The sequence below is a fragment of the Terrapene carolina genome, unplaced genomic scaffold (assembly GCF_002925995.2).
Source record: "Terrapene carolina triunguis isolate 2854851 unplaced genomic scaffold, T_m_triunguis-2.0 Scaffold58, whole genome shotgun sequence".
Taxonomy (NCBI): Eukaryota; Metazoa; Chordata; order Testudines; family Emydidae; genus Terrapene; species Terrapene triunguis.
This window is the reverse complement of record NW_020664409.1, coordinates 11,348,868-11,374,261: the sequence shown is the minus strand read 5'-3', so window position 1 is coordinate 11,374,261 and position 25,394 is coordinate 11,348,868. Positions and strand designations below refer to the sequence as shown.

Genomic DNA, 25,394 nt, shown 5'->3' with positions numbered 1-25,394 from the left:
GCACCCTGGCAACAAGCTCTATGCCAGCAGCAGGGATAAGGACTTGGCGTAGGACCCTGAACACCACACGTGCAACCCTCTTGTGTTAGGGTAATGCTCTCTGGGCTGGATAGATTGGCACTGCAGTGATTGTCTGCCAACAGCATTGCACTAAGTGGCTCTGCTGGACCAGATCATCTGCTGTCTTGCTGCTTTATCCTCCATGGAAAGACAGTTCCTCAGCTTTGCTCCTTATCCCACAACCTTGCGTTTTATTTTACAACTGCAGTCCAGAAACCACCAATCCTGAGGCCGAAATATAATCTACTCCATCCACCCTCCCCTTCTGCCAGGGACCAGAAATCCCATTGTACTTCCTGTATTCAACCGCCTGAGACAAGTGGGAGACTCCAACTTCGGGCAACAATCCACACATCCATTTTTGTCCCATCCACTCGACACAGCTCAGATAGGAGTACCCCATTCACAAAGCCAGGACAGTATGTTGTTTATCTGAAAGAAAGTATGCTACCCGCCTAGAATGTTACATTGCTACTTGGTGTTGACTTCACTGCCGCTGAAGTTGTCCTAGAAAGGTATGCCTGATAGATGGATGGTGGGCAGTTGCAAAGGGTTAGCAGCAGCTGGGTGGTAGAGAGCAGACCTAGGGCATCCTTAAGGATAGCACTTGCCTGTTGAGAGTCTCAGGGGAGGTGTGTGTTAAGGAAGCAGGATGTCTGCTTCAAGGGGAAGAGAAGGGCAAGGAGCTCAAGGTTGGACTCCACGGACGACTGTTCCTTGTGTTTTTATGTAGAACTTAATGACTCTGGTAAGTTAAAATCCTGCTCTTATTGTTAATTATATTATGTGTTTGACTCATGAGTATTGTGGTTTTGAAGGGGTAGGTTAATGCTGAGCATGTATCCATATACAATTAAACGACATACTTAAGCAACAGCATATGATCTCGTTGTTTGTGGGTTAGGTCCACAACCATTGGTGGGTGTATATGTGGGGGAGGGGACAGAAGTAATGACACTATGATAAACTTTTTTGTGTGTGTTACAAGCAAGTAGCAAAGTACTGGAGAATTTTAAACAGTAATCATCCTCTTATGTATATTTTCCAAAGTCAAAAAATCTTTCCTACTTTCTCAATGTTTTCAGGAAGCAGTTTTAAAGACTCTTCCAGTTCTTGATAATTCTAGCTTTAAAACAGAAGATTAAAACCTGAATTTTAGATTTATGCTTTTTTTTACTACATCATCATTTGCCATGGCATCCATACTGGGCATAATTGTTTTAACCTGCCTAAATAAAGCAATAAATATCAGAGCTAGCGAGAACCTGATAGCTGGACAGCATAAATGAAGAGATGGGGAGGGAGAGGAGGAGGAGAAAGTACTTAAACAAGGGCTCTGTGGAGATAAATAGGAAGAGAGCATGTTGTGCTGAACATTTCAACCTGTAACTGTTTGGAATTTGTTTTGATAAACTAGGAAAAGAAAAGGACACCCCCACTTTAAAATGCTCTCTGGATAAGTGATGGAAATCAAGGAGTAGCTGGAGAATTAGAAGGCATCAGGGTGGATGAGCTGAATGCAGTGCACTTTCCCTCCCCATGGCCATTATTTTCACTTTTTCCTTCCGGACTCTTGCTCTTAACACCTTCCCTGTTAGGATGCCGAACCATCCTGCACTTGCCACTTTTGAAAGCACAGCCCAATTGTCAACAAGTCTGATAGAAGTAGTCAGGTGTAGGAGAGCCCAAATGATTGTAGGAGGCAGACTGACAAGCTGGGGATTGCCTTATTTAGGTTCTTCACCCTCAGCCCTAGAAAACACTAGGCTTTTTTTGGTCAATTGTGTTGGAAAGAAAAGGAGTGAAGCTTATGCAAGCTGAACAGACTCCTCTTACCGTTTAGTCAGCAAAACCAAAGAAGTCAATTTGCCAAACACAAGGATAAAACCAGTTGGCATTTTATTTGAGAGTCCTGGGTATTACAAATGAAGTGCAGCTTTGTCAACTACACGTAATGTAAACGCTGAATCAGTTGCTACTGGGGTTTACAGGTCTGGTTCAGTGGCAATTTCACTCAAAACCTTATCAACCACCATGGGCTTCAGTTTCTCACTCCTGAGCTCAGACTTCTGTTACCACACCTACATTTTGCAGTGTGAATGAGCCAGGTGTTAAACTTCCAATGGTTTTCTGGACTTGGGTAACTCCTATGACATGGATGCAGCCCTGTAAAAGAACTAGTGGTCTTATTTTAAATGCTTTTAATGTACATAAGTCAATTAAGCACAGATGAAAGGAGTCAAAATAATGCCCTGTAGCTGCAGAGAAAAGACAGCTGGAGAAGCAACAATGCAAGCTTTCCCAATAGCCCTGCCAATGTATTTCAAAACCATGACCTGAAGGGATCATTTCCTGAGTCAGAACCTCAGATTCCATACCCATTCACTTCTTGCCCTCTCTGGGTATGCCAACATTAGTCCTCAACCTCATGGGTGTCTGCATATTGTGAACAGTTTCCCCACTAGGAGCTGGATCAAGACCAAACCACTTCCTAAAGGTCACTTGACAACCAGTAGATGGTAATGACTTGGCCACTGGGGATTTCAACTGCCATCCAATCCCCTGCTACCTTTAAAGTAAAATATAGAGAAAGAACAATGCATTATCTTGTAAGATGCTATGCTTTGAAAGTGTAAAGATACACAAAGTTAAATCAGTTAGTTGATAATCATTAGATGCCACACAGGATTTTACTTTGAAAGACCACAGGCTTGCAGAAGTATAACAATTTCTGAACTCTTTAGTTTCCATTTTCTGTTCACACCTGAGCACTTTATTGTAGCAGCAACAGCATAATTAATTTTTCAGCCTGTCAGGTGGGCAGTGGTTTACACAATGTTTAAGTTGCTGGCTAAAGAGCTACCTTACCGTACTTGGCAAAGGTGTATGTGTTCCCATTCTGATCTAGAAGGGTTTTACAGTCACTCTGCAAAGTGGGGTAAGGCCCTCAGGAGAGGCAAATAGCAGGTGGGTGGAAGTAGCAGGCATTTAACTCTCTTCCACCATCGCAGGAAGCAAATCAGCACTTTTTTGATAGTCAGACCTGATCTTTGTATCCCTTAGTTACGTAACTTTGCTACTACCTCCCATTCCCCTGACCTGCAGACAGATTTCACCCCACATTTGCCCCTAATCTCACCCACCATGTGTAGTAATAAAACCAGCTGCAAGACAACTGCAGTATACTTCATGATCCTGGTCATCTATGTCTTCAGAAAGAGATGAAAGGAAACAAGTCACGTCAGGAAAAAAGTCTGACTTTTCTTTTTTAAATGGGAGTTGGATCAGGCCCTAAGGTAAGTTCTTACTAATCGACTAAGGAACTGATATACTACACGTGTAAATACATCTAGTCAGTTACAACTGAAAGGGCAGTGGTTGCATGCTTGAAATGTGCATCTGTTACCAGTCTGAAAGGGCCTGCTGTTCTGATTTTAAAAACCCATTTGGGCCTGATTAGTCTTTGAACAGGTGAGCACTGGACATTCAAAACTTGTTTATTTTTCATTTAATAGAAACAAAGCAGTTTTCTGTATTTGTTGGTCTGGCTGTGCCGGTTTAGTGCTCTGCAAGAAATGTGAGTTTGATTCCTGCTTCTGGTATCCTATTCTCTAGAGAGTGAATACAACCTTGAACAACTAAAAAGGAAAAAAACAACCACGCTACATTAAAAGCCTAAAGTTTGGCTCCTAACTCCATCTCTCAGCTCCTGAATGAGTAGCCTGATTTTCAAAAATCAAACCAGCTCCTACTGAGGACAAGTATAGCAGTTTTTGTTTTTAATGTTAGCCTCTATCTTTAGCACTACTGCCCTAGGCTGAAATCTTGTCAATGCCTAACTAATGAAGGCTGGGCCTGAGCAGTCCTTGGATGGAAGACCTCAAACTGTAAGAGCCTGAAATTGCAAGCTGTGCATCATGCTGTAGTCTAGCGAAATCCTCTAGTGTAACACATGAGAAAAAAAGTTAAGGATCCTATGGGAATCTTCTCTCTGCATTTACTGACTTTTGTGCCATTAAAATATCAACTTTAAAAACATTTTTGTGCATAAGATAGAGATTGACATTCTATGACTTTAAAAATTCTTAATTTTTACTATAGGGAAAACAGGTGTGCAAGTGTGTACATGTAACAAAAAAAGCCAGTTGCTTTCTCCGGTTCTATCGATTTGTCAGCGTGCTTCTGCTTGACATAAAGGCTTCTGTTTTAAGGTCATTTTTTACTTCAATTCTTCCAGCTGTTGGATGAGTTTTTTTCAGCAACGTGGGCACCTAGGCAAATCACATAATAGCCAATGATTATTAAAAAAAATAATAAGGGCCACGGAGCATACAAGTGCCAGCCAGTTCTCAGGAAGCCTCCTTTGAAGTGTCATCAAGCTTTGAAAAGCTATGAAAGTCAGCACAAAGGATTCTGGGGTGCATCTGAGGAGGAACAGCTGCAAGTACCTGGAGGGTCAGGCTGCTCCCATGGCCCCAGCACAAGTGCCACCCTCTCTTTTTCTTTGCTCTTTAGTCTAGTCTTTTGTTCTTCTTCCCCACCCAGCTCCCCCCTGTGATCTTTTCTATCCGGGACCTGTTTATAGCTCCCCCTCTCCAGCACCAAGCTACCTCTGGGTGAGGGGTAGGGACGAGTGGGTGGGATGGGGGGAGTGGAACAGCAGCATGGCTGAGTTGAGTGCCATAGAAGCAAAGAAAGGATGGCTGTGGCCATGTACATGTGAGCCGCTCCTGTTACCAGTTACACTAGGGGCAGCTTTCAAGGGATTGCCTGCCTCGTCACTTCTGGCAGCAGCAAATACTTGCAGGGTGAAGCAGTGCATCTTAGGTGTCACAGCTTTCCTTTGCCCTGTCCTGTGCTCCCCCTATGCCTGCTTAGGGAAGCCTACCCTACCACCTTCCCAAGTTGGGGGACATGGATTTCACCAATTACTTCCATAAAAGTGGAAGTTGTGTCCCCGTCCACCCCCCCTTGATCACATCCATTACAAATTCCACAGTACACACTGAACACAGGAAGTAGCAGTGGTACTGTGCACACAGAACGCAGTGGACCTCTTTAGCCAGCCATACGTACTTGGGGAGGTAGTGAAGGTTCTAGATGCCGTCCAAGGAATGAAAGCAAACGCCGCCAGATAAGGCCGCTTCCCAAAAACATAATCCCTGTCACCAGCCAAAATGCTCTGTGATCCTAGCAATGGAAAAAATAGCCATTAATCATGCAGCTCTTTCTGTGGAAGGGTCCTCAGTGGATTCCCTCCCACACCTCTCATTTAAACCCCTCTCCATCCCCTCCAAAGGCTCCACAGTATGGTGAACTTCCTTGGCTGGGGAAGGTTGGCTGAGACTCTGGGTTATTGCAAGGCAAAGTGATCCACTTGATACACCATCATTTCCAGAGCACTGGAGTGCTGGTCTCTGCACTTTAGTGTTCCTCACTACCGCACTAGCCCACATGCACGGTTCCTTTCGAAGATAGCTCTTGTTTTTACCAAGAATTTAGAGATTTCCCCCCACCTCATTTTTTGTGTGTGAAGGCGGCGATGAGGGAAGGAAGGAGAAAGAAGAAACCTCTTCCTTTTTAAGGTAATGGATGTAAGTGTGACAGCTACCAGCAATGTAAGTGTAATTATTTAATTTACAGTAGAATCATGGCTCCACCATGAAGTCTAGAAAATCATTTAACTGATTTACACCTTTGCATATGAAAGTGACTCTAATACAAACTCCAAGACCTTTCAGAAGTATGAATGGCTGAACATTACCACGCCTATTGTCAGCCACCATGCCCAAGTACAGTGTTGTCCTCCCTTTTCCTTCTGGAGTATTACTCTTCCTGATCATCCAGAAGAATATCCTCCAGCAGAGTCATAACTGAACAAGCCATGAACTAATTCACGACAAAAGAAAGTCAGTGCACTAAAGCTGGAATCAGTGGGCCCAATTCTCTCGCTTTACACCAGTATAAAACTGGAGTCTTATCAGTGAAGAGTGTTATACTTAACAGAAAACCTGGGTTAAGTCAGGTGCATTGGTACCCGTGTTGTCTGTCAGTAGTTATAAAATCAATTCTAAAGCAGCACTGGTTCTCACCTCTTCAAAGGAGGATTCCAAGTTCATACCAAAGGCTACTCCAATCAGTCCAAAAAGAGAGAGCGAAAAAGTCCCCATGGTCAGCTGTAAGTTCAGTCTCATCATCACATTACGGTGGCTGAAGAAGGGAGAAAGATTTATGAGATGAACACAGATGTTTACTTGCTGTCTAGTAATAAAGTTTTACGCAGCATGCACCACATCAGAACAATTGACGGAGCAACTCACACTGGTATTAAGCAACACAGAAACAAGAGCTAGTGTATCAGGTGATTTTTCTCCAAAGAGATGTTTTGAAACTACAGCAGCAATGCACCTCTCAGGAAGCAGACTCTGCTTTGCAATCAGCAGGATCTAGGACATCTGGTCACACCTGTTATAAGTATGTGTGTAAAGTAACAGTAAAAGTTTATGGAAACTTGTGTTTCTTTTTGTTTTCTTACCATTAACTACAGGAATTTATAAATGACTATTTAAAAGAAACATTTACTGTTACCTTGCAAGTATACTTACAAAGAAACAGAGGGTCAGAAAATGCTGTGGACTATAAAGCAGAGTCTACTTTGGGGCATTCCACATCCACCTCTTCTCAACTTTTGCTGGCCTCCTGATGGGAGTGTCCACGCTGAATACTTCTTGAGGTAACTCCCCATTTAAGGAGGAGGAGAGAATATCATACACTGCTTTTCAACAGTGGCTTATCTGATACACTTCAAGATGTTAAGACTGTATAAATTATTTTTAAATACAGAAAACTGAAAAAGTTGATTAGTGCGTAATAACAAATTTCAGCCTTTTTATTTACAATAGTTTAGTCTTAATAAAGCTAAATATTTGATGCAAACTAAGCTGATTACTGTATCATCATGCTTAGTGTGGATGCAACATTTATTGGATAGCAGAAGATGTGATCCAGAAAAATCAGGGGCATGCTCTTGAAGGTAGACACCAACACTTAAGTGCAACCTACATTTAAGAGTCAATTCAAGTGTCAGTTTTGCTGCATTACATAGCAATTCTTCATAAATAAGTTATATTTTCCCCATGAACATCTGGGTATTTCTTTTAACTATTACCTTCCCAGAACCACAAGGAATAAGAGCCTCCCAGTCTTGGTTCCCAATGTCTGCTCTCAAGACTCCAATTCAAAAAAGGGTAAAACAGCACAAATTTCTGCAAAGCTTCTGACAGTATAACAAGTAGTATGTGTCATAAGGATAGTTAACCTGTCCAGGTTGATGAAGATGATACTTTCGGAATCATCAATCAATACTCTGAGTTCACGTGCTTCATTAGCGAGATCTTCGGCTTGTCTGTAATAATTCTCCAGCAGCAGCTCCATTTCCTCTGCATGGTCAATTCCAGACATGCTCTCCTCACTGTGAGCAACAATTTATATTTTCTAGTTAGGGATCAGCAATGCACTTATCAACAACGTGTTTACATGTTCTGAAGCATGGGCCCAGAATGAAGTGACAAGGGAAAAACTCTCCACAAGTCCTGTTTGACAACAATGCTGCAAAATCCAGTTAGGCACATGGGGAACTTCTGCTGTTACAAAGAGTGTCATGGAAAAGAAGGTACATGCTTTTCCAATTTCTATTAGCTGAAGAGCAAAAGTCAGTTACTTTGGTCAGTAAAATAGGTAACATTTGCCCTGCTATAAGCATGCACAGGCAATGTATAAATATTAGTGTCCCAGCATCACATTGTGACATTTTTAAGGGAGACTGTTAATTTTCTGGTGCCCTCAAATGGTGGAAATTGGCAGTGATGCTGTTAACACTCCCTTCTGTTCCCCCATACAGTGAGGTCTAAGTTATATACATAATATTGAAATCTACTTGGCACTTACACGTGTTTTTAGTTGCACATCGACAACAACTGAAGCATTTTAGTTGAAGCATTTTGTGGACACAGGAACTGATGACAGCAGCCCAACAGTCAGTATGTGAAACTGCTGCCACTGTCCCCCTTCCTAAAGTCTGAGAGATCTCAGTCCTACTGGATGAATCATAGGAGTCTGGTAGCATCCACAAGGCCCAGAGCACCTAGCCAGTCACCTTCTCTACAACAGGCATACAGGTTTCCGGAGTTATCTTTTTGGATCTTTCTTTTGACTAGGCAAACAGTGAGGTCTTTGAGAGCCATGATGGGCCTCTTGTATTTTTAAGATGTCATGGAGAACTTGGAATCAACCCCCATCCCTCTTTTCACCCAGTGGCATGACCTTAACTGCACTATTTGCCAGGAGGAACTGGATACCCTCCAATGTCTCATGTGGATACTGTTGAACTTGCTTACCTTATCAAGGAGCAATTTAAAGAAGTCTCTCTGAAGCTGTTTTTCCATAAACTCATCTCTAGACCGTGCCTAAGGACTCATGTGTCTGAGGTAACTAGGGCCACTGGAAGTGATAAAAGGACCCTAGTCTCTCTACTAAAGAGAGGGTCCCTTTGAGGCAGGCTGGCTGTTCACTTCAGAACCTTCCAAACCTAGAGGTTTCAGTTGCATGTCCTAAGGGGGTGGCTATGGTCTTAGAAGTCTTCAGTTTCTGGTGGCAGAGGCACAAAGTGCTTTGACATGGTCTGTACTAAGCACCCCAAATCCAGTTCTAGTTGGCTTGATGGTGAATGCCTTTACATTCCTCTATAGCCGTAGAAAGAGGAGGACTGAACAACAGACCCAAAGGATTTAAAAAGTAGCTTCCAACACCTTTGCTTTCATGAATTAGTCTCTATCACCTCTCCAAAAAACGCTCCCTCCGTCCTACAAGTCTTTGACATTTGGCTGTATCTCCGCGTGAAGATATGATTAACATAGCTTTCTGTCTACAAGCACCAATGCTGGAGTCAACGTACGAGAGTACATTGATGGCATCAATACACCTCATGTCCGGCTCCTTCCACGCCTTCTCAGGTACACTTCTTGATTTTTACACACTGCATCCCTTCACACCCCACCTTTTGGATAATTATGGTCTATTTAGATTTGAAGCTGTGCAGGGCAGGGAGCTATATCATGCACTTGGTGTTGTATAAATAATACTAACTTGCCATGAAGTGTGGGGTGTAACTATCATTTGGCATTATTTACATGGGAACTGAGGCAGGAAGCCAGTTTGCTCTTAGCTTTAAATCAGATATACCAGTCAGTCAATATGCCCTGGATTTTTAAGTAAGGATCAGACCAGCAGCTTGTCATCAATATGGGACATATGGTTGGTTATTTTCGTTGTTAGAGTGGCCACTGATGTGCGCATGATATTGTATCAGCACACAGGAGGGATGTCATGTGGCTATTTCAGACATGTACAGTTCTCTTGGGATGCTATACCACAGCGCTAATTTATGTACTTATAGTGGCTATGAAAACAGTGCTCAGTGCTACTACTGTGGGATTATATGTCCATCAGGGGAGCTCTGCTAGTGGGCAAAGTAAGCTTCAAGGATAGCATGCCAGCTTTTATATACGGCGGTAGGGCAACTGATCCAACGCAGACAAATTTTAAGTGGGGTTCTTTATTTGTGAAATTTTTTTTCCTCCCTAAAACCCTATCTTAAAAGTTTTGTCTGAATTGGAAACTGACATTTCCATTTCTCCTTCTGTTTCCCCATTCAGTGATGGTTGTCTTTTCCTCCCCTTTCCATCTCCTGTTCACCAAGGCTGGCCAGCTAAGTCAAACAATGGATGAAGCAGCATCTTCGATGCTTCCACCCTAGTATCAGTAATGCTGCTAACACTATGCTCACACTGCGATGATGGCGTACAACACCCTTTAAAAAGAGGTAAAGCATTATGGTTTAAAAACATTGTATAGATCTTTTTTTTTGAGGGGAGGGGAGAGAAGCAATCTAATCTGGTATTCAGGTTGTCTTTGGACAAGACATTTTAAAAAGTGTTCTGAATTACCCAACTTTACTTACAATACTTGTGGATCTGTCCATTTAGTTAGACAGAGCTCTTCTATTAATTCCTCTTCATCTAAGATTTCCAGGATTGTTTCTTTGAAAACTTTAAGATCTGTTTCTAATTCTGACAAACTAAAGAAAAAACAAACAGGCATAAACAATCAGGCAATCCCATTTGCATTATTGTAGAGAGGTAATATTTTCATTTTCCCTGGATCTTGACAGAATGAGTCAATGGGGAAGTTTCTTAGAAAATGTAAATCCCCATTTTGCATTTAGCCACGCTACTGGTCCAGTCTGGGACCAACTGCCCCCAAATCACCAAAACCTTAACTGAAAAGGATTTAGCGGTGTATTCTGGGCATATTTCAAGGGTTCATGAGCACTCGGAGAAACAAATAATTTGATTCAGACAATTGTATCGTCTATTGTATTGACACATAGCATAGCCCAATAAGTTCACGTGTACTCAAATGGTTTGAAGAGTGGTTTGAACTCCTGATTTTACATTACAATGAACATATTAAATTGCCTAGTATTAATTTTTTTGCATTATACACAGTTTTAGAAGGTAGACTACAAATCCCAAAGTGGGATTTCATTTTTTTCCAACTAGATAGTTCATACATTTGAATTTACAAAGACAAATAAGTTGCACAACTCAAAAGCAAAGTTTTCTAGGAAATGTATAGTGTACACAATTTTCTGAAGTTCAGCTATGCTCTCCATTGCTTACTCTTATTTACCTCTTGCCATTTTGTAGCAAAATGTGTACTTTACTTCTATCCACAGACAGTAGCTTGGGATCCACTACAGCTTCCAGCGTCTCAATGATCTGAGGCTGCAAAATGTTAAGTCTCCCTTGCAGATTGCTGATCTAGATAATAACATGATCCTTCATAAGAATTAAAATAACCCTTTTAGAACGGTTTGGGCAACTGACTCTCTCACTGAGCACAGAATTCACTGTTACAATCAGGTATGCAATCTACTTTTTCAATACATAGGCGCTATCTGGAATACAGCTAGCATTGACAAGATCGTATACCCACCGCAATAGTTTTTGAACAAAATTTACATAAAACTGAAACATTAGGCCAACTACTGAATAAACGTGATATGAGGTTCATGTGTCTGAAATTTGGTCAACCTTAGGTGGTGTCATATTTCCATTAACATTCATAGTCTTTAAAGCCAGAAGGGACTATCATGATCATCTAGTCTAGGGGGTCTCTCAACAATTTTTTTGGTGGCCTCAAAGTACGGCCACTAATTCTTGCTGGTGGCCGCTCTGACAATTTTTCCTAAAATATTTAATTAACTTTATGAAAAACAAATAAATATGCACCTATACGTATCCAAATCATTGTAATTTATAGGGTATTTTTTCAGACTCAATAATAAAAATACTGTACAGTTGTCGCTATTCTTTACTGGACCTACGCAGAATAGAAACACAAATAAAGCGGCTTTGCACATTCTTGTCTTTTTTTTGTTGTCGTTTCTTCTGCTTTTTAAAAAAAAGATTTGCTACCTAGTAAGTCTGCTGCGTTGAAAGTGATATTTGTGTGTTTGTTAATATCACTTTTCACACCAGACTTACTAACTAGCTGGGAGGGAGCGAAAAGTGGTATTAACAAACACACAAATATCAATTTTCACAGCAGACTTACTCAGTCCTGGCAAGCCAGGAGACAAATAAAGTCCTGGATGGGGAGGTGGGTAGGGAGGCAATGGGGGCCAGAGGCGATGCAGGGGGGTGGTGAGCCCAGGGCTAGCACCTGCCGCAGTGCGGCTGGGGTCCAGGGCTAGAGCCAAATGTTCCCTCTAATTTTTTTACATCTGTGTGGAATGAATTTTGTTACGTGCCCCAATATGAAGGTGATGTGTGGCGGGGTGGGGCCGAGGGTTGGAGTTGGGGGCTCTGACTGGGGGTCTGGGCTCTGGGGTGGGGCTGGGGATGAGGGGTTTGTGGTGTGGGAGGGGGCTCAGGGCTGGGGCAGAGGATTGGGGAGTGCGGGCTCTGGCTGGGGGTGCGGGCTCTGGGCTGGGATGAAGGATTTGGGGTGCGGGAGGGGGCTCAGGGCTGGGGCAGAGGATTGGGGGATGGGGTGTGTGGGCTCTGGGGTGGGGCAGCATGAGAGGTTTGGGGTGCAGGCTGCCTGGGGCTGTGGCAGGGAGAGAGGACTTCCCCCAGCCCTCTCTTGTCACAGCAGCCGGGACAGTGCCTCTCCTCACCGGAGCAGCTCCGGGGCTGGGGCCAGGGGAGAGATGCCTTTCCCAGGCTGGGGCGGGGCCGCAGAAGAGGCGCCTCTCCCCACCTGTGCAGCCCTTGATAGACTGCTGCACAGTTTAGAGGGAATTTAGACCAAAGCCCGAAGTCCCACAATTGGAGCCTGCCGCCCGCCATCCCAAGGCTGAAGCCTTAGCCCCCCAACCCCTGGGAAGGGAAGGAAGTCACTGGCTGTCTGCTCTTCCAGTATTCATGGATCCAGGGGGGACAGGATCCAACCCCTGCTGATGGCCCTGGGGGGCAAACCACCCCTTTTTCCCCCCCCCCCCCCCCCCCCCGTCACTGCCCAGGAGGCTGTGGCCACAAGAAAAGCCCCTGGTGGTCGCATTCGAGAAATGCTGATCTAGTCTGACCTACTGCATAACACAGGCCAGAGAACCTCCCCCAGTAATTTTGGCAGCAAACGTAACTTTTATGTTTCAGCATATATCTGTCACTCTTGATTTAAAAACTCCAAGTGATGAAGAATCCATCATGTCCCTTGGTAAGTTCTTTCAATAGTTAATTCTCCTCACTGCTAAATGTTTGTCTAGATCCCCCATAACCAAAAGAAACAACAACAAAACAAGCCTAAAGCAAACCCAAAATATTCCTAAAAATATTCCTAAATATTTCCAAAACAGAAAATTAAACTGTCATTCCCATGAAATAACATTTTCAAAAGTAGCTAAAGTAACCAGAAGCTCACCCAATATTGCAGTATTGCTTCTATGGCTCTAAATTCAAAGGGCAAGGAATATGTAACTAGCTGACCTTCTCCAGACAGCTGAGATGCAAGTTCTTGGAACAGCCAGTGCTCCATATTTAAATTGCGATAATCTAGTATCAGAAGAAACTCTGGTGTTACCACAGCCTTCAAAAACTGAAAAAGAGAATGCAGTTAGGCAGCCAGCTAATACTTTATGAAGGTTTCCAATTTTCTCACTGCCACTTAATGCATTTCAGAATTCGGTTTTCAATAAACCCACTTCCCATAAGGGGACTGTTATGATAAGCTTTGTTTTTTATTTACCTAGATTTGTTTTGCCACACTCGTGTCCAGGGTACCCAAGTGTCTATCTTCCACTGTCATTCCCCCCAACCCCTGAAGTATATGGACAGGACTGACATCGGAAGCACTTTCTTTAGCGTACTCGAGGAGGCCTCTGGTGTTACTGGAGGGACAGGAAGAAAGAAAGATTCTCCAAATTTTTAGCTGTGCTCATCCTGTGCCTCTAAAAATTCTCATCATGCCCACAAAGGGAAAATTTTTGGCCCTCTTGAATAGAGACGGCCATTCTACAAAAGACAAGGAGCTCATTATTATGAAGTGCAACATGAAGTGCTTCTGTTCGCTAGATATTCAGTGCCAGGGTTAAGGACAGATGGATAATAATATACGCAAGGCCATAGATAGCCAGTATTAAAAGGGCCCCTGGATTTCACTAGAACATGACTGTATTGGCAATTGAGACATAGTTCAAGTGTATTTTAATGTCTATTGACACCTATAAAGAGATTTAAGACCCACTGAAGTTAATGAAAATAAAAATATCACTTTACCTCCATTCTAATGATAATCCTGTTGTTTCTAGTTGCAATGCTCATTAGATGCTGAAATCGTAGATCTCGAGCTTGAAGACCCAGTTCCTGGTACAATTCTGTTTTCTTTCTTTCTACCAAGAAGACATTTAAAAAGAAAAATCTTATCTGGGAAAAGTAACGTTTTATAATTATGGATTAGTCTGTTTTGCAGTCCCAGAAAGAAACTAACTCGATAGTGCTTTCCCCCCTTGATCATCCAATATAATTCTGTCTAACACAGCAAAATAATCATAACTTGGGTGAAAGAGAACTCCCTTTGTTTATTAATAAAGAAAAGTCTAAAAGTAACCAAATTAACAGGCAAAGACAGTATGTTTCATGTTAGAACACATTAGCAAAGCTCATGTCAAGCACGTGTCATGTCACAAAGGTATCCCAGGAAGGAAAAATATACTGGTGGTGGACTGGGACAAAGAGGAAAAGGATGAAAGCAAAACGGAACCACACATGACAGATGGTAGTTATATTGCTTAATGCACTATCGGAAGGTGCTCAGATACTACTGTGATGAATGCAGTATAAGAATTTGTGTAGAATAGATGAGCAAAACCAAGGGAAATGCTGCAACACCGACAGTTAGCTAAACCCATGAAAGCTTCTTGAATTGAACTCTCTGTCCAGTATAAACTTCCACTTAGAAAATTCTATATTGCACAAAAGAGCAAATAGGAAAAGAAAATGAAAACTCTACCTACCAAAAGTGGTAAGATTTCCTTCCTTGTCAAATTTCATCTAAAGGGAGGAAAAGAGAAAAGAAAAGAAAACACGAGAAGTAGGTATTTTGTTCTCACAAAGCTGCTATACATACAGGAAAAGAGTTGTGTGAAATTGCTTATATTTGCTTTGAATTCTAGTGGGTGACTCAGTGCACTTATTAAGGAGGGGCAAGGTATGCTATCCTGTCATCTCTGCTAATACTCCTCAGGTAATTATGAATGCCTTAGACAACATATTTCAGGTCATTTGAACATGTGGATGTTACACATAGTACCTGGAAAGCAGCACTTCTTAAAATATTTTTCAGACATACATCAATTAAGTTCATAACTATATCTTTGGCTCGCACTGATATCTACTTCCCAGGAGGAATTTTTTTTTTTTTTAAAACAGAGAATGAGATTTTTGTGTTGGCACAAGAAGGGCTCTTTACATTTTGTGTTTCAGGTTTTGTTGTTTCATATTGTGTTGTTTTAGCTGAACAATTTACAAGGCAAAGGGCAACAATAGTAGGGGGCTATTCACTGATTTTTGAACAGTATTTACTGTGTAATTCCACTATGTGTAAGTGAAAGAATAGATAGCATGCTAATGTAACGAAGCAAGGAATAATTTGTTTCTAACATTTTATTTACTTTTCATTTATATTCCAAAGTATTAACATAACATGAGTATTTTCTGTAAACTTAAAGTCATTTTATTGGAAAAACTGCAAGAATTGATTTGATCAAAGCTTTTGCACTCTTGCTTTGAGAGATGTTGCTTATTCAAGAGCTATTCACAATTTTTTTTTAAAGCTAGTAGTTGTATATAAGAGGAAACAACTATGTGGTCCTCATTGTAGGATCAGGGCCTGTATGTGTAGCAATGCTCTCAACAGTCTGCTTTCACGTGTGATCACATCATCTTCCAGTGGCAAACAAGGAGGTTGTGAACAGATTGTTCGCTATGAATGGCTAGCCTAGTTCTCTCAGCTGCATACCTAAAAAAAGATATTCTTCCTTCAACCATTGGCTGTCCTGCATTGCAGCTACCACATTCCGTGACATTAATAAGAAAAAAAAAGGCAAAAATAGTGTATTTTTAATAGCAAAAGCATGCATTTTACAACAATTCTTCAAGAGTTAAACTGTGTCTTCATGATTAAATTGTGAGTTAACAAGAATGATCTTCTCATAAAAAAAGCATGTTGGTATTTTGCTAGCACATTATAATAGTCCTGTTGCAAATATATTGACAAACATAACTTTCCCTCAAATTAGGGTTTTTAAAACAGTTATTTAGTAATATCCACACATTATGAACACATCATGGAGAACGACCAGTTCTGTCAAATAATAGTTTGAGAAAAAACACATGCTGATTAGCTTGGAAAAATTGTCCTTTGTTGAAACCTTTCAATACACTTACCACTCCAAACACGGGGACTACACTGGCTAAGGTGGCTTGAGAGGCCTCTGTAGCTGAGTGTCGACCCAGTTCATCTGCAGAAAGACACACAGCAGTTATAATTTTCTATTACCAGCACACGGTCTTTTGATAGATACATACTTTTTTCCTTCACTTGTACACTAGGTGGAAAACGGTCACAAGGAACCCAGTTAACAGACACAATTTCGCTTAAAAACAACAAAAAACCCAGCTGATTTAAGAGGCACCGTCAACTTAAAATCTAATAGAAATAAAATTCCTTGAGCCAACGTTTGTGGCTTTATGACCAGTTTTCTTATTCAGAATGTTTCTCCTCATTGTGTGAAAGACCCATACAAACAGGAGAAACTGACTATATCTAAAGTACCATCAAGTCTGCAAAGAAAACAGATTTCCTTTCCACCTGTTTGTGGTAATCTTGTTTTACTTGCAACAATAATAGGTAAAAAAATAGAAATTAGATTAAATTGGAGTATCCTTTAAGAACACAAAGCAGTTGCAATAACACTCCAGTCCTACAATGAGCTCTGTGCAGCTATACAAGTCTGCCTGCATGAAGTTGAGTGCGGGGACGGGGGCCTACATTTGTTGAGCAAATGAGTTATTCGTGCACTGTGGTAATGAATAATAATACCTAGTTCTTATATAGTGCTTTACAAAGCAGGTCAGTATCATTATGCCATTTTACAGATGGGAAAATGGAAGCACAGAGAAGCAAAGTGACTTGCCCAAGGTCACCCAGCAGGCCTGTGGCAGAGTAGGGTATGAAATGGAGGTCTCCTGAGCCAGGCCAATGGTCTATCTGCTAGGACACCTCCCCTCCTTATCTAACAGAAAGGCCCTGCAAACATTCACATGCTTTGTGTATAGTAGTCCCACTGACTTCAGCGAGACTACCATTTGTCTGAATGTAAAAAGTGAGTAAGTGTTTGCAGGATGGAGGCCTTAATGCGCATTTCATACTGCATGGGCTGCTGGTAAATGACTGACAGGCTCAGCCAGAACTTCAGAGGAGCGGTGTGTCCATTTCCTTAGTTAACTGTTAAATATGTAGACATAAGCCCATTTGTGTTTTAGTTGGATGTTACTGGAACAGAGTTTGGAAATCATAGCTATGGCCTTAATCTGCCACTGACTATGTGGGGGCCACCCCTACGCCTTAATTGGCCCCACTACACAGCTCCCAAGCAGTCAACTACAGGATCAGGTCCACTGTTTACAATTAAGCACCTAAATAAAAGCTGCCTGCTTTTCAAAGGAGCCGAGCACCTATGACTCCAAAATTAAGGCCATTTATTTAAGGTTTAGGCACCTAGCGATGAAATTCTGGCCCAATACTTCAGGACGATATAACAACATTTGTAAGCGCCAAACAGATGCAGAAACTAACTAGTATCCCAATTTTAGAGACACAGTCCTGATATTTGGGGCTTTGTTTTATATAGGTACTTATTCCCTCCTCCCCCCGTCTTGATTTTTCCACACTTGCTATCTGGTCCCCCTAAAACACACACTGATAGACTTATAACTAACTACCTATTCCCTGGAGCCATTCCCAGGCCTGAACAGGGTGGAACACTAACTGTGCACCCCATAGGGTAACCACATAGCAAGTGTGAAAAATCGGGGCAGGGGGGTGGGCGGGAATAGCGGCCTATAGAAGATAAAGCCCCAAATATCAGGGCACCCAGTCACCCTAGGAAGTGGAGACCTGTGCCGGGGATTTAAGGCTTGCTCAGTAGGATGAGCGCTTGGCTGCAGGATTAGCGCCGCTGTGGGTTCTATAAAAGCCTCTCCCCGCGGTGGTGCCAGCCCCTGCCCTGCAGCCAGCTCTCCCTACGCCAGAGCAGCCAAGTCCCGGGGCGAGGAGTAGGAAAAACGCCCAGGGGAGGCACCGGGGGTGACGTGAGAGGCTAAATCAAAGGTGGGGCTTTCACTCCAGAGCCGATCCGCCTGCCCCCCGGCCGGGCAGCAACCAGGGCCGGCTCGGCCGTGTGCAGTGCCCCCGCTCCCAGGGCACGACTTACTTGCCCAGCGCCACGGCTGCCCGCGGGGAGCTGCGGCCCCCAGCCGCGGCCGGCGCTGCCCAGGCCCGTGCGCAGCGCAGCAGGGCCCCCCGCCGCCGCTCAGCCGACGAGCCCACCCCGCTGCTGCGAGCAGGCGGCGGCAGCAGCCCCCGCGCCCGTAGCGGCCCAGCGAGGCGGGGAGGAGCCAGCGGCTGAACATGGGCACGCTCCGCGGGGGGCGAGCGGGCCCCGGCTCCCGGCCGCTTGCAGGCCCCAGAGGCGCCCGCCCGGTTGCACACACGCGGGAGCCGGGCAGAGGAGGAGCTGCGCAGATTAGCCCCTGCCCAGGGGCGGGGTCTCGTGCTGCAGAGCCCCAGCCGTGGGCCGAGGCAGCCCGCTGGCTTGCAATGCCGAGCCCCAGGTCCCCGAGCGGGGCGCCCTGCAGGGGAGAGCGCCCCACTGCCTTCTCCGCGCCGATCATTTACTAGTCCTTAGCCCCAGGCAGCACCCTCGGGCCTGACCGCTCCTAAAGGTAAGGGGCTGACTGGAGCCCTCTTGGCCAGGCGAGGAAACCCAGGCACGGAGAAGCTGAATGACTTGCACAAGGTCACACGGTGAAAGTTAATCGCCCCGCTGGGCGGGAGAGATCCCACCTGTTCGCATCTCGCTCTTGTGCCCTCTCCAGCAGGACTGGGATCGGGGGGGTGAGCACCTGACAATGAAATGGGATGTTCTTAATTTTTTCCCAGTTTGAGTTCGTCACAGCTGTTTTGCCCTAACCAAACATCTTGTAAGCATATCAACCAAATATATTTTGAACATACATCTAAGCACCAAGATTAACTGGTCAGTTGAGGCTCAAATTAAATTAGGATTTAGCTGCACTTGAAAGTTAGGAAGGATTAGGTTAGGGTGTGAATTTAAAGCTGTTCCTGAGTGACTCCAGCTGTGGGCACACTAACAGCTGAACAGGAACAACTCTGTGTGGAGAGGCCCTCAGTAACCTACCCCTCCACGCCCATCACCAAATACTACTTTTAAAATATTCTGTTGTGTACAAAGCTCTAATGAAAATACTGCAAAGGAATTCCCTTTCTTTCATCTGCACTCAAACCACATAGATTGGAATTAATGAAACGCTCCCACCCAAACCAAACCCTTTAGCAATATATTTTATCATCAATGTTGCACTTAGAAATTCCTGTACTGTAGTATTCAATGGAGAAAGTGGAGCCAAGCTGGAAACTTAGATTACTAATTAAATATGAACCTTGGTTGACTAGCTATTGCTTATGGTTATTATACTATATTTCTTAGAACCAAGAACTGCAAATATCCTGAGCTGTGATCCCCTTAGGAACTGTGACCTTTGTTCAGCAAGGGTGCCTAAGCATGTGCATAAGTAACTAAGCATATGCTTAAAGTTAAGTGTTATCCTGAATAGAGATGGACATAAGGACATGCATTAAGTGCTTTACTGAATCAGGCCCTGAAACTTTTGAGGTAAGAGAACTGGGGCCAAATTCTGCTCTCAATTGAGTTACGTTAAACCAGGGGTCGGCAACGTTTGGCACGCGGCTCGCCAGGGTAAGCACCCTAGCGGGCCGGGCCAGTTTATTTACCTGCTGACGCGGCAGGTTCGCTGTCCTGGGCCAATGGGGGCGGCGGGAAGCCGCGGCCAGCTCATCCCTCGCCCGCGCCAGAATTTGGCCCCAGCCAGCTCCCACTTCTCCTGCCACTGCTCCTTTTTGAAGACATTTACGGTGATAATGTTTTACAGTCACTATGCACAAGTGTAAATGACTTCACAAGGTGCGTGGTCATGATGAAGCAGGTTCACAGTCTTCAGTTCCTGTATAGTGATACTTCAGTTCCTATATACTGAAGTCAAGGGAGTTATTCCAGCATGAACTCAAATACATTTGAAAGCAGAATTTGGCTGCTGGTTTAGGGCTTGATCCAAAGGCCACTGAAACAAATGGCTGTCTTTTAGTCTTAATTTTGTTGGGTCACAGTAGGTGGCAGTATGTGCAACAGTATTGAATTTAATAATCTTGGATGCCAAGGATACTTTAAACAAAACAAAACATGGCAATACCAGGCACAGTAGAAGATAACGCAAGAGAGTGGGAAAGTAAGTTAACATGCACCATTTCTTGGAAGTGACTGCTACTCATGTAGGAGCTATAGAGAAGCACCTGAATAAGTAGAATGAAAACACTGGGGGAGTATTTAAAGAGTTTATATTGGAAATTATATTTAGCAAATTTGAAAGAAATCCTTGGCAATTATAAAAGGAAAGCTTATGTTCTTTAATTTGCATGAGGACAAAAGGGAAAAATGTCAGGTTTGTTTTTTCTTTTATCCATCCATTCCCCTGGATGCTTTCATAATAAATAAAAATAGACTGTCAGAACTAAAATCAACAGCAAAAATATCATTAGTTCACATGATTTCATACAAAATATTTGCTCATCACAATTATATTAATTGTAAGATCCATATGTCTCACCGATGACTCCAGCACCTCCTTCTCCTAATACCTATGGAAAAAGACAAGCTTTACAGAGTGTCTACAACAAGGGTGGCCAACCTGAGCCTGAGAAGGAGCCAGAATTTACCAATGAACATTGCCAAAGAGCCACAGTAATACGTCAGCAGCCCCCCATCCGCTACCCCTCTCCAGCCCCCAGTGCCTCCTGGTCACTGGCAGCCCCCCCCATCCGCTACCCCTCTCCAGCCCCCAGTGCCTCCTGCTCACCGGCAGCCCCCCCCATCCGCTACCCCTCTCCAGCCCCGACGCCTCCTGCCCGCCACAATCAGTTGTTTTGCAGTGCGCAGGAGGCATATTAACCTCTGAAGAGCCGCATGTGGCTCCGGAGCCACAGGTTGGCCACCTCTGGTCTACAAGGTTAACAAATCTGGGTTCTAGTAGACCAAGTAAATCTGGAGTCATGGGGAATGCTTAGCATCTCTCTCTCCTTTGAGGCTTGGATTTTGCAACTTGTTCCATGCTGGTGGACTCTGGCGCTCATGAGGTACCCCATTATCTTGAATGGGTTCTCCATGGGCACAGAGGTCTTCCCACAAAGAATGAATTGAAGAATCAGGCCTAAACAGGGGTAAACATAGCTCAAGCACCTACACTGATTGCAACTATGGCAGTCTTGCCTGGAGAGGTGTCTTTTCAGATAAACAGGACACATTTATAGTTTTAGGGTGAAGCCAACACCTTGAACTCAATAATAGCCAGTTGAGAATTGTTGTAATGTGTAATATAATGATGTAATGAAATGTTGCTGCGTAATAGAGATATATGGAGCTCTAGATGCAGCCTTGATATTTTCAAGATAGGCATGAACTGTCAGCTTAGCTTACTGGTGTGTTGATTACAGCTGCTTTTTTAGTATTCAGAACTGTATGCAGACCTGTGAGGTGGTGTGCATCTAGGGCAGTGCTTCTCAAAGCCGGTCCGCTGCTTGTTCAGGGAAAGCCCTGGCGGGCCGGGCCGGTTTGTTTACTTGCCACGTCCACAGGTTTGGCTGATCGCGGCTCCCACTGGCCGTGGTTTGCCGCTACAGGTCAATGGGGGCTGCGGGAAGCGGCGCGGGCCGAGGGATGTGCTGGCTGCCCTTCCCGCAGCCCCCATTGGCCTGGAGCGGCGAACCGTGGCCAGTGGGAGCCGCGATCGGCCGAACCTGTGGATGCGGCAGGTAAACAGCCCGGCCCAGCCCACCAGGGTGCTTAAGGTTGCCCATGCAACCTTCATTTGCCTCCCCCCCCATGCACCCTGCATATGCATTCTGATACAGTCTTTAATTATATGATCAAATACTTGTTCTTTCATAGACCCTCGCTTTATTCAGTGCACAGGACAGACAGTGCTCACTGAATGAGCAGCTAGATCATATTTTGTTTTGTTCAATATGTTTCCATTGGCCTTGTTTGCTGCAGACAATTCACAGCCTGCTCTGAACACAGAATTATTAATTTCCTCCTGGGCAATTCTGTGGTGCTTGTCACTATAATATCTGAGGGCTTTACAAACATTAATTCATTCGTTTGTACAATGCCCCATGAGGTGAGGGGTGGTATTATCCCCATTTTACACACGGAGAACGGAGGCAGAGCGTGATAGAGGTCACAAGTATCCACTGATTTAGGGTGCCCAATTTTAGATGCCGGAGTTTTCAGAATATTTAGCTTTTTATAGCACTTTATATGCTCAGAGGTCAGCACCCAGAGACTCCAGTTGTAGTGTGAATGCTCAACACTTCTGCTAATCAGACCCCAGGGTCTCAAGTTGGGTGCCTAGAAATTAAGTATACAATTAAGGACCAAATGTGAAAAGTCTGGTTTATATGATTTTCCCAGCATCACGTAGGAATGCTGTGGCAGAGGCAGGGATAGAAGCCAGTTCTCTAGGGTGGCATGAGACCATCCTTTCTCTTCTTGCAACCCCCTGCCTCATTTACTACACACTTCCCACCTCAATGTCCTCTTCCAGTTGCCTTATTTTTACCCTATGACCCTCACTGCCATCCCTGTGTTTTCATTTGTTGTCCCCTGCAATTACTTGTCTGGGGTCCATTGGCCCCTTCCCCTCAGTGAGCTTAGTTCCCACCACCTCCCAGGCTCATATATAGGTACACAATTTCCACCCCCTGCAACAAACGAGGCAGAGGTCCTAGAGATAACAGCCTCTTCACTACACAGCCTCTATTCATTGCTGGAACACAATCCATCCTGTGCAGAGTATGAGGCAGGGGTTGTCTGGAAAAAGTAGTGGGTGGTCAGGTGATTAAAGACATCCCTAATGCATATACACAAGGGAGCTGAATGAAGTTGCACTGGCAACCTTAATTCTGGCATCTCCTAGTTTTTGAATGCTTGAGTTTGTAACCTATACGGCCTTTTAACCCAGTTTTTAGTGGCTAAGTCCCTATGTTGCTGCAAATACCAGCATAAAAACCAAACTGAGACCCCCATGAATCATCAGCAGGGTTGGAGCCTTTAGATCCACAGCACAGACCTCTGCCACTTGAAGCAAGGGAATAACTGACAGCTGTAGTGTGAGTTGTCATCCCCTCTGTGGAGGAGCCACTGATTAGAGGGAGCGAGACACACACTTTGCCTGTGAGTTTCCCAGGTATTTGCTAACAGCAGAGGAATGTTCAGACTCATAGATTCATAGATTCTAGGACTGGAAGGGACCTCGAGAGGTCATCGAGTCCAGTCCCCTGCCCTCATGGCAGGACCAAATACTGTCTAGACCATCCCTGATAGACATTTATCTAACCTACTCTTAAATATCTCCAGAGATGGAGATTCCACAACCTCCCTAGGCAATTTATTCCAGTGTTTAACCACCCTGACAGTTAGGAACTTTTTCCTAATGTCCAACGTAAACCTCCCTTGCTGCAGTTTAAGCCCATTGCTTCTTGTTCTATCCTTAGAGGCTGAGGTGAACAACTTTTCTCCCTCTTCCTTATGACACCCTTTTAGATACCTGAAAACTGCTATCATGTCCCCTCTCAGTCTTCTCTTTTCCAAACTAAACAAACCCAATTTCCCTGAACAAGCGGTGAACCAGCTTTGAGAACCATTGATCTAGGGCAATGGATATGCATTTGGGCAGGTCTGTTGTATTGGGTTTTTTAAAAAATTGAATGCACCATATTCTGTCAAATAAGGAAAGGGTCCAGCTCAAAGCTGCCCCCAAAATATAATAAATACGGTTGCCTCTAGCTTGCAGGATGAGGGCCTAGTGGACGAGCACAGAATTCATGCCCTGCAAGGAAATAGCCACAGAGGCCTGGTCTACACTACAAGTTTAGGTCGACTTTAGCCGCGTTAAATCGACTTAAGCCTGGACACGTTTACACTACGAAGCCCTTTCTGTCGACTTAAAGGGCCCTTTAAACCGGTTTCCTAACACCACCTCGACAAGGGGATTAGCGATAAAATCGGCCTTAGGGGGTCGGAATTGGGTTAGTGTGGACGGAATTCGACATTACTGGCCTCCGGGAGCTATCCCACAGTGCTTCATTGTGACCGCTCTGGACAGCACTCTCATCTCAGATGCACTGGCCAGATAGACAGGAAAAGCCCCGCGAACGTTTGAATTTCATTTCCTGTTTGCTCAGCGTGGAGAGCACAGGTGACCATGCAGAGCCCATCAGCACAGGTAACCATGATGGAGTCCCAGTCCCAGGATCGCAGAAGAGCTCCAGCCTGGACCGAACGGGAGGTACAGGATCTGATCGCCATCTGGGGAGATGAAGCAGTGCTCGCCGAACTCCGAAACAGTAAAAGAAACGGCAAAACATTAGAAAAGATCTCCAAGGCCATGAAGGACAGAGGCCATAACAGGGCCTCGCGGCAGTGCCGCGTGAAAATTAAGGAGCTAAGGCAAGCCTACCACAAAGTCAGAGACGCAAACGGAAGGTCCGGGGCAGAGCCGCAAACATGCCGCTACTACGCGGAGCTGCATGCCATTCTAGGGCGTGCAGCCACCACTAGCCCAAGCGTGTTCTATGAGTCCCTCTCTGCAAACGGGGAAGCGGGTTCGGCGGACGAGGAAGATGAGGATGGAGAGAACATAGATAGCTCACAGCAGCAAGGAAGCAGAGAAACCAGTTACCCCAACAGCCAGGATATGTTTGTCACCCTGGACCTGGAAACAGTAACCCCCGAACTGACCCAAGACCCTGAGGGCACACAGGGGACCTCTGGTGAGTGTACCTTTGCAAAAATTACACATGGTTTAAAAACAAGCGTGTTTAATGATTAATGATTAATTTGCCCTGGCAATCGCGGCCAGTACAGCTACTGGAAAAGTCTGTTAACGTGTATGGGGATGGAGCGGAAATCCTCCAGGGACATCTCCAGAAAGCTCTCCTTCATGTACTCCCAAAGCCTTTGCAAAAGGTTTCTGGGGAGGGCTGCCTTATCCCGTCCGCCATGGTAGGACACTTTACCACGCCAGGCCAGTAGCACGTAGTCTGGAATCATTGCATAACAAAGCATGGCAGCGTATGGTCCCGGTGTTTGCTGGCATGCAGACAACATCCATTCCTTATCGCTCTTTGTTATCCTCAGGAGAGTGATATCATTCACGGTCACCTGGTTAAAATGGGGCAATTTTATTAAGGGGACATTCAGAGGTGCCCCTTCCTGGTCTGCTGAACAGAAATATTCCCCGCTGTTAACCACGCGGTGGGGGGGAGGGGTGAAGTGACCATCCCAGAGAATTGGGTGTGAGGGGGAGGGGAGTTAGTTGGGTTTGTGCTGCATGTTA

The 25,394-nt window shown here is 44.4% G+C and overlaps 2 protein-coding genes across 4 annotated transcripts in view; one reads left to right on the top strand and one right to left on the bottom strand.

Annotated features, from left to right (window-relative positions):
* Nucleotides 1–1,940: 1,940 nt before the first annotated feature.
* MRS2 (magnesium transporter MRS2) lies at nucleotides 1,941–18,628 on the bottom strand. Of its 2 annotated transcripts, XR_002908836.3 has the most exons (12): nucleotides 18,116–18,628; nucleotides 16,068–16,141; nucleotides 14,636–14,672; nucleotides 13,899–14,011; nucleotides 13,045–13,218; nucleotides 10,810–10,940; nucleotides 10,079–10,195; nucleotides 7,379–7,531; nucleotides 6,153–6,270; nucleotides 5,137–5,250; nucleotides 3,204–4,331; nucleotides 1,941–2,629 (listed from the first exon to the last, which is right to left on the bottom strand). XR_002908836.3 is itself a non-coding variant. In XM_024212702.3 (11 exons), exons 1-11 carry the CDS (start codon nucleotides 18,573–18,575, stop codon nucleotides 4,221–4,223), a joined length of 1,602 nt encoding a protein of 533 aa, XP_024068470.1. In that variant the 5' UTR covers nucleotides 18,576–18,628; the 3' UTR covers nucleotides 1,941–4,220. The 2 variants fall into 2 exon arrangements, 1 of the variants encoding a protein (XP_024068470.1); XM_024212702.3 differs by having other exon boundaries at nucleotides 1,941–4,331.
* DCDC2 (doublecortin domain containing 2) overlaps nucleotides 18,569–25,394 on the top strand; it is a 132,272-nt gene continuing 125,446 nt past the window's right edge. For both annotated transcript variants that reach the window (XM_026660519.1, XM_026660522.1), the window contains exon 1: nucleotides 18,569–18,626. The gene's annotated coding sequence lies outside the window, so the exon portion shown is untranslated. The remainder of the gene's footprint in view (nucleotides 18,627–25,394) is intronic.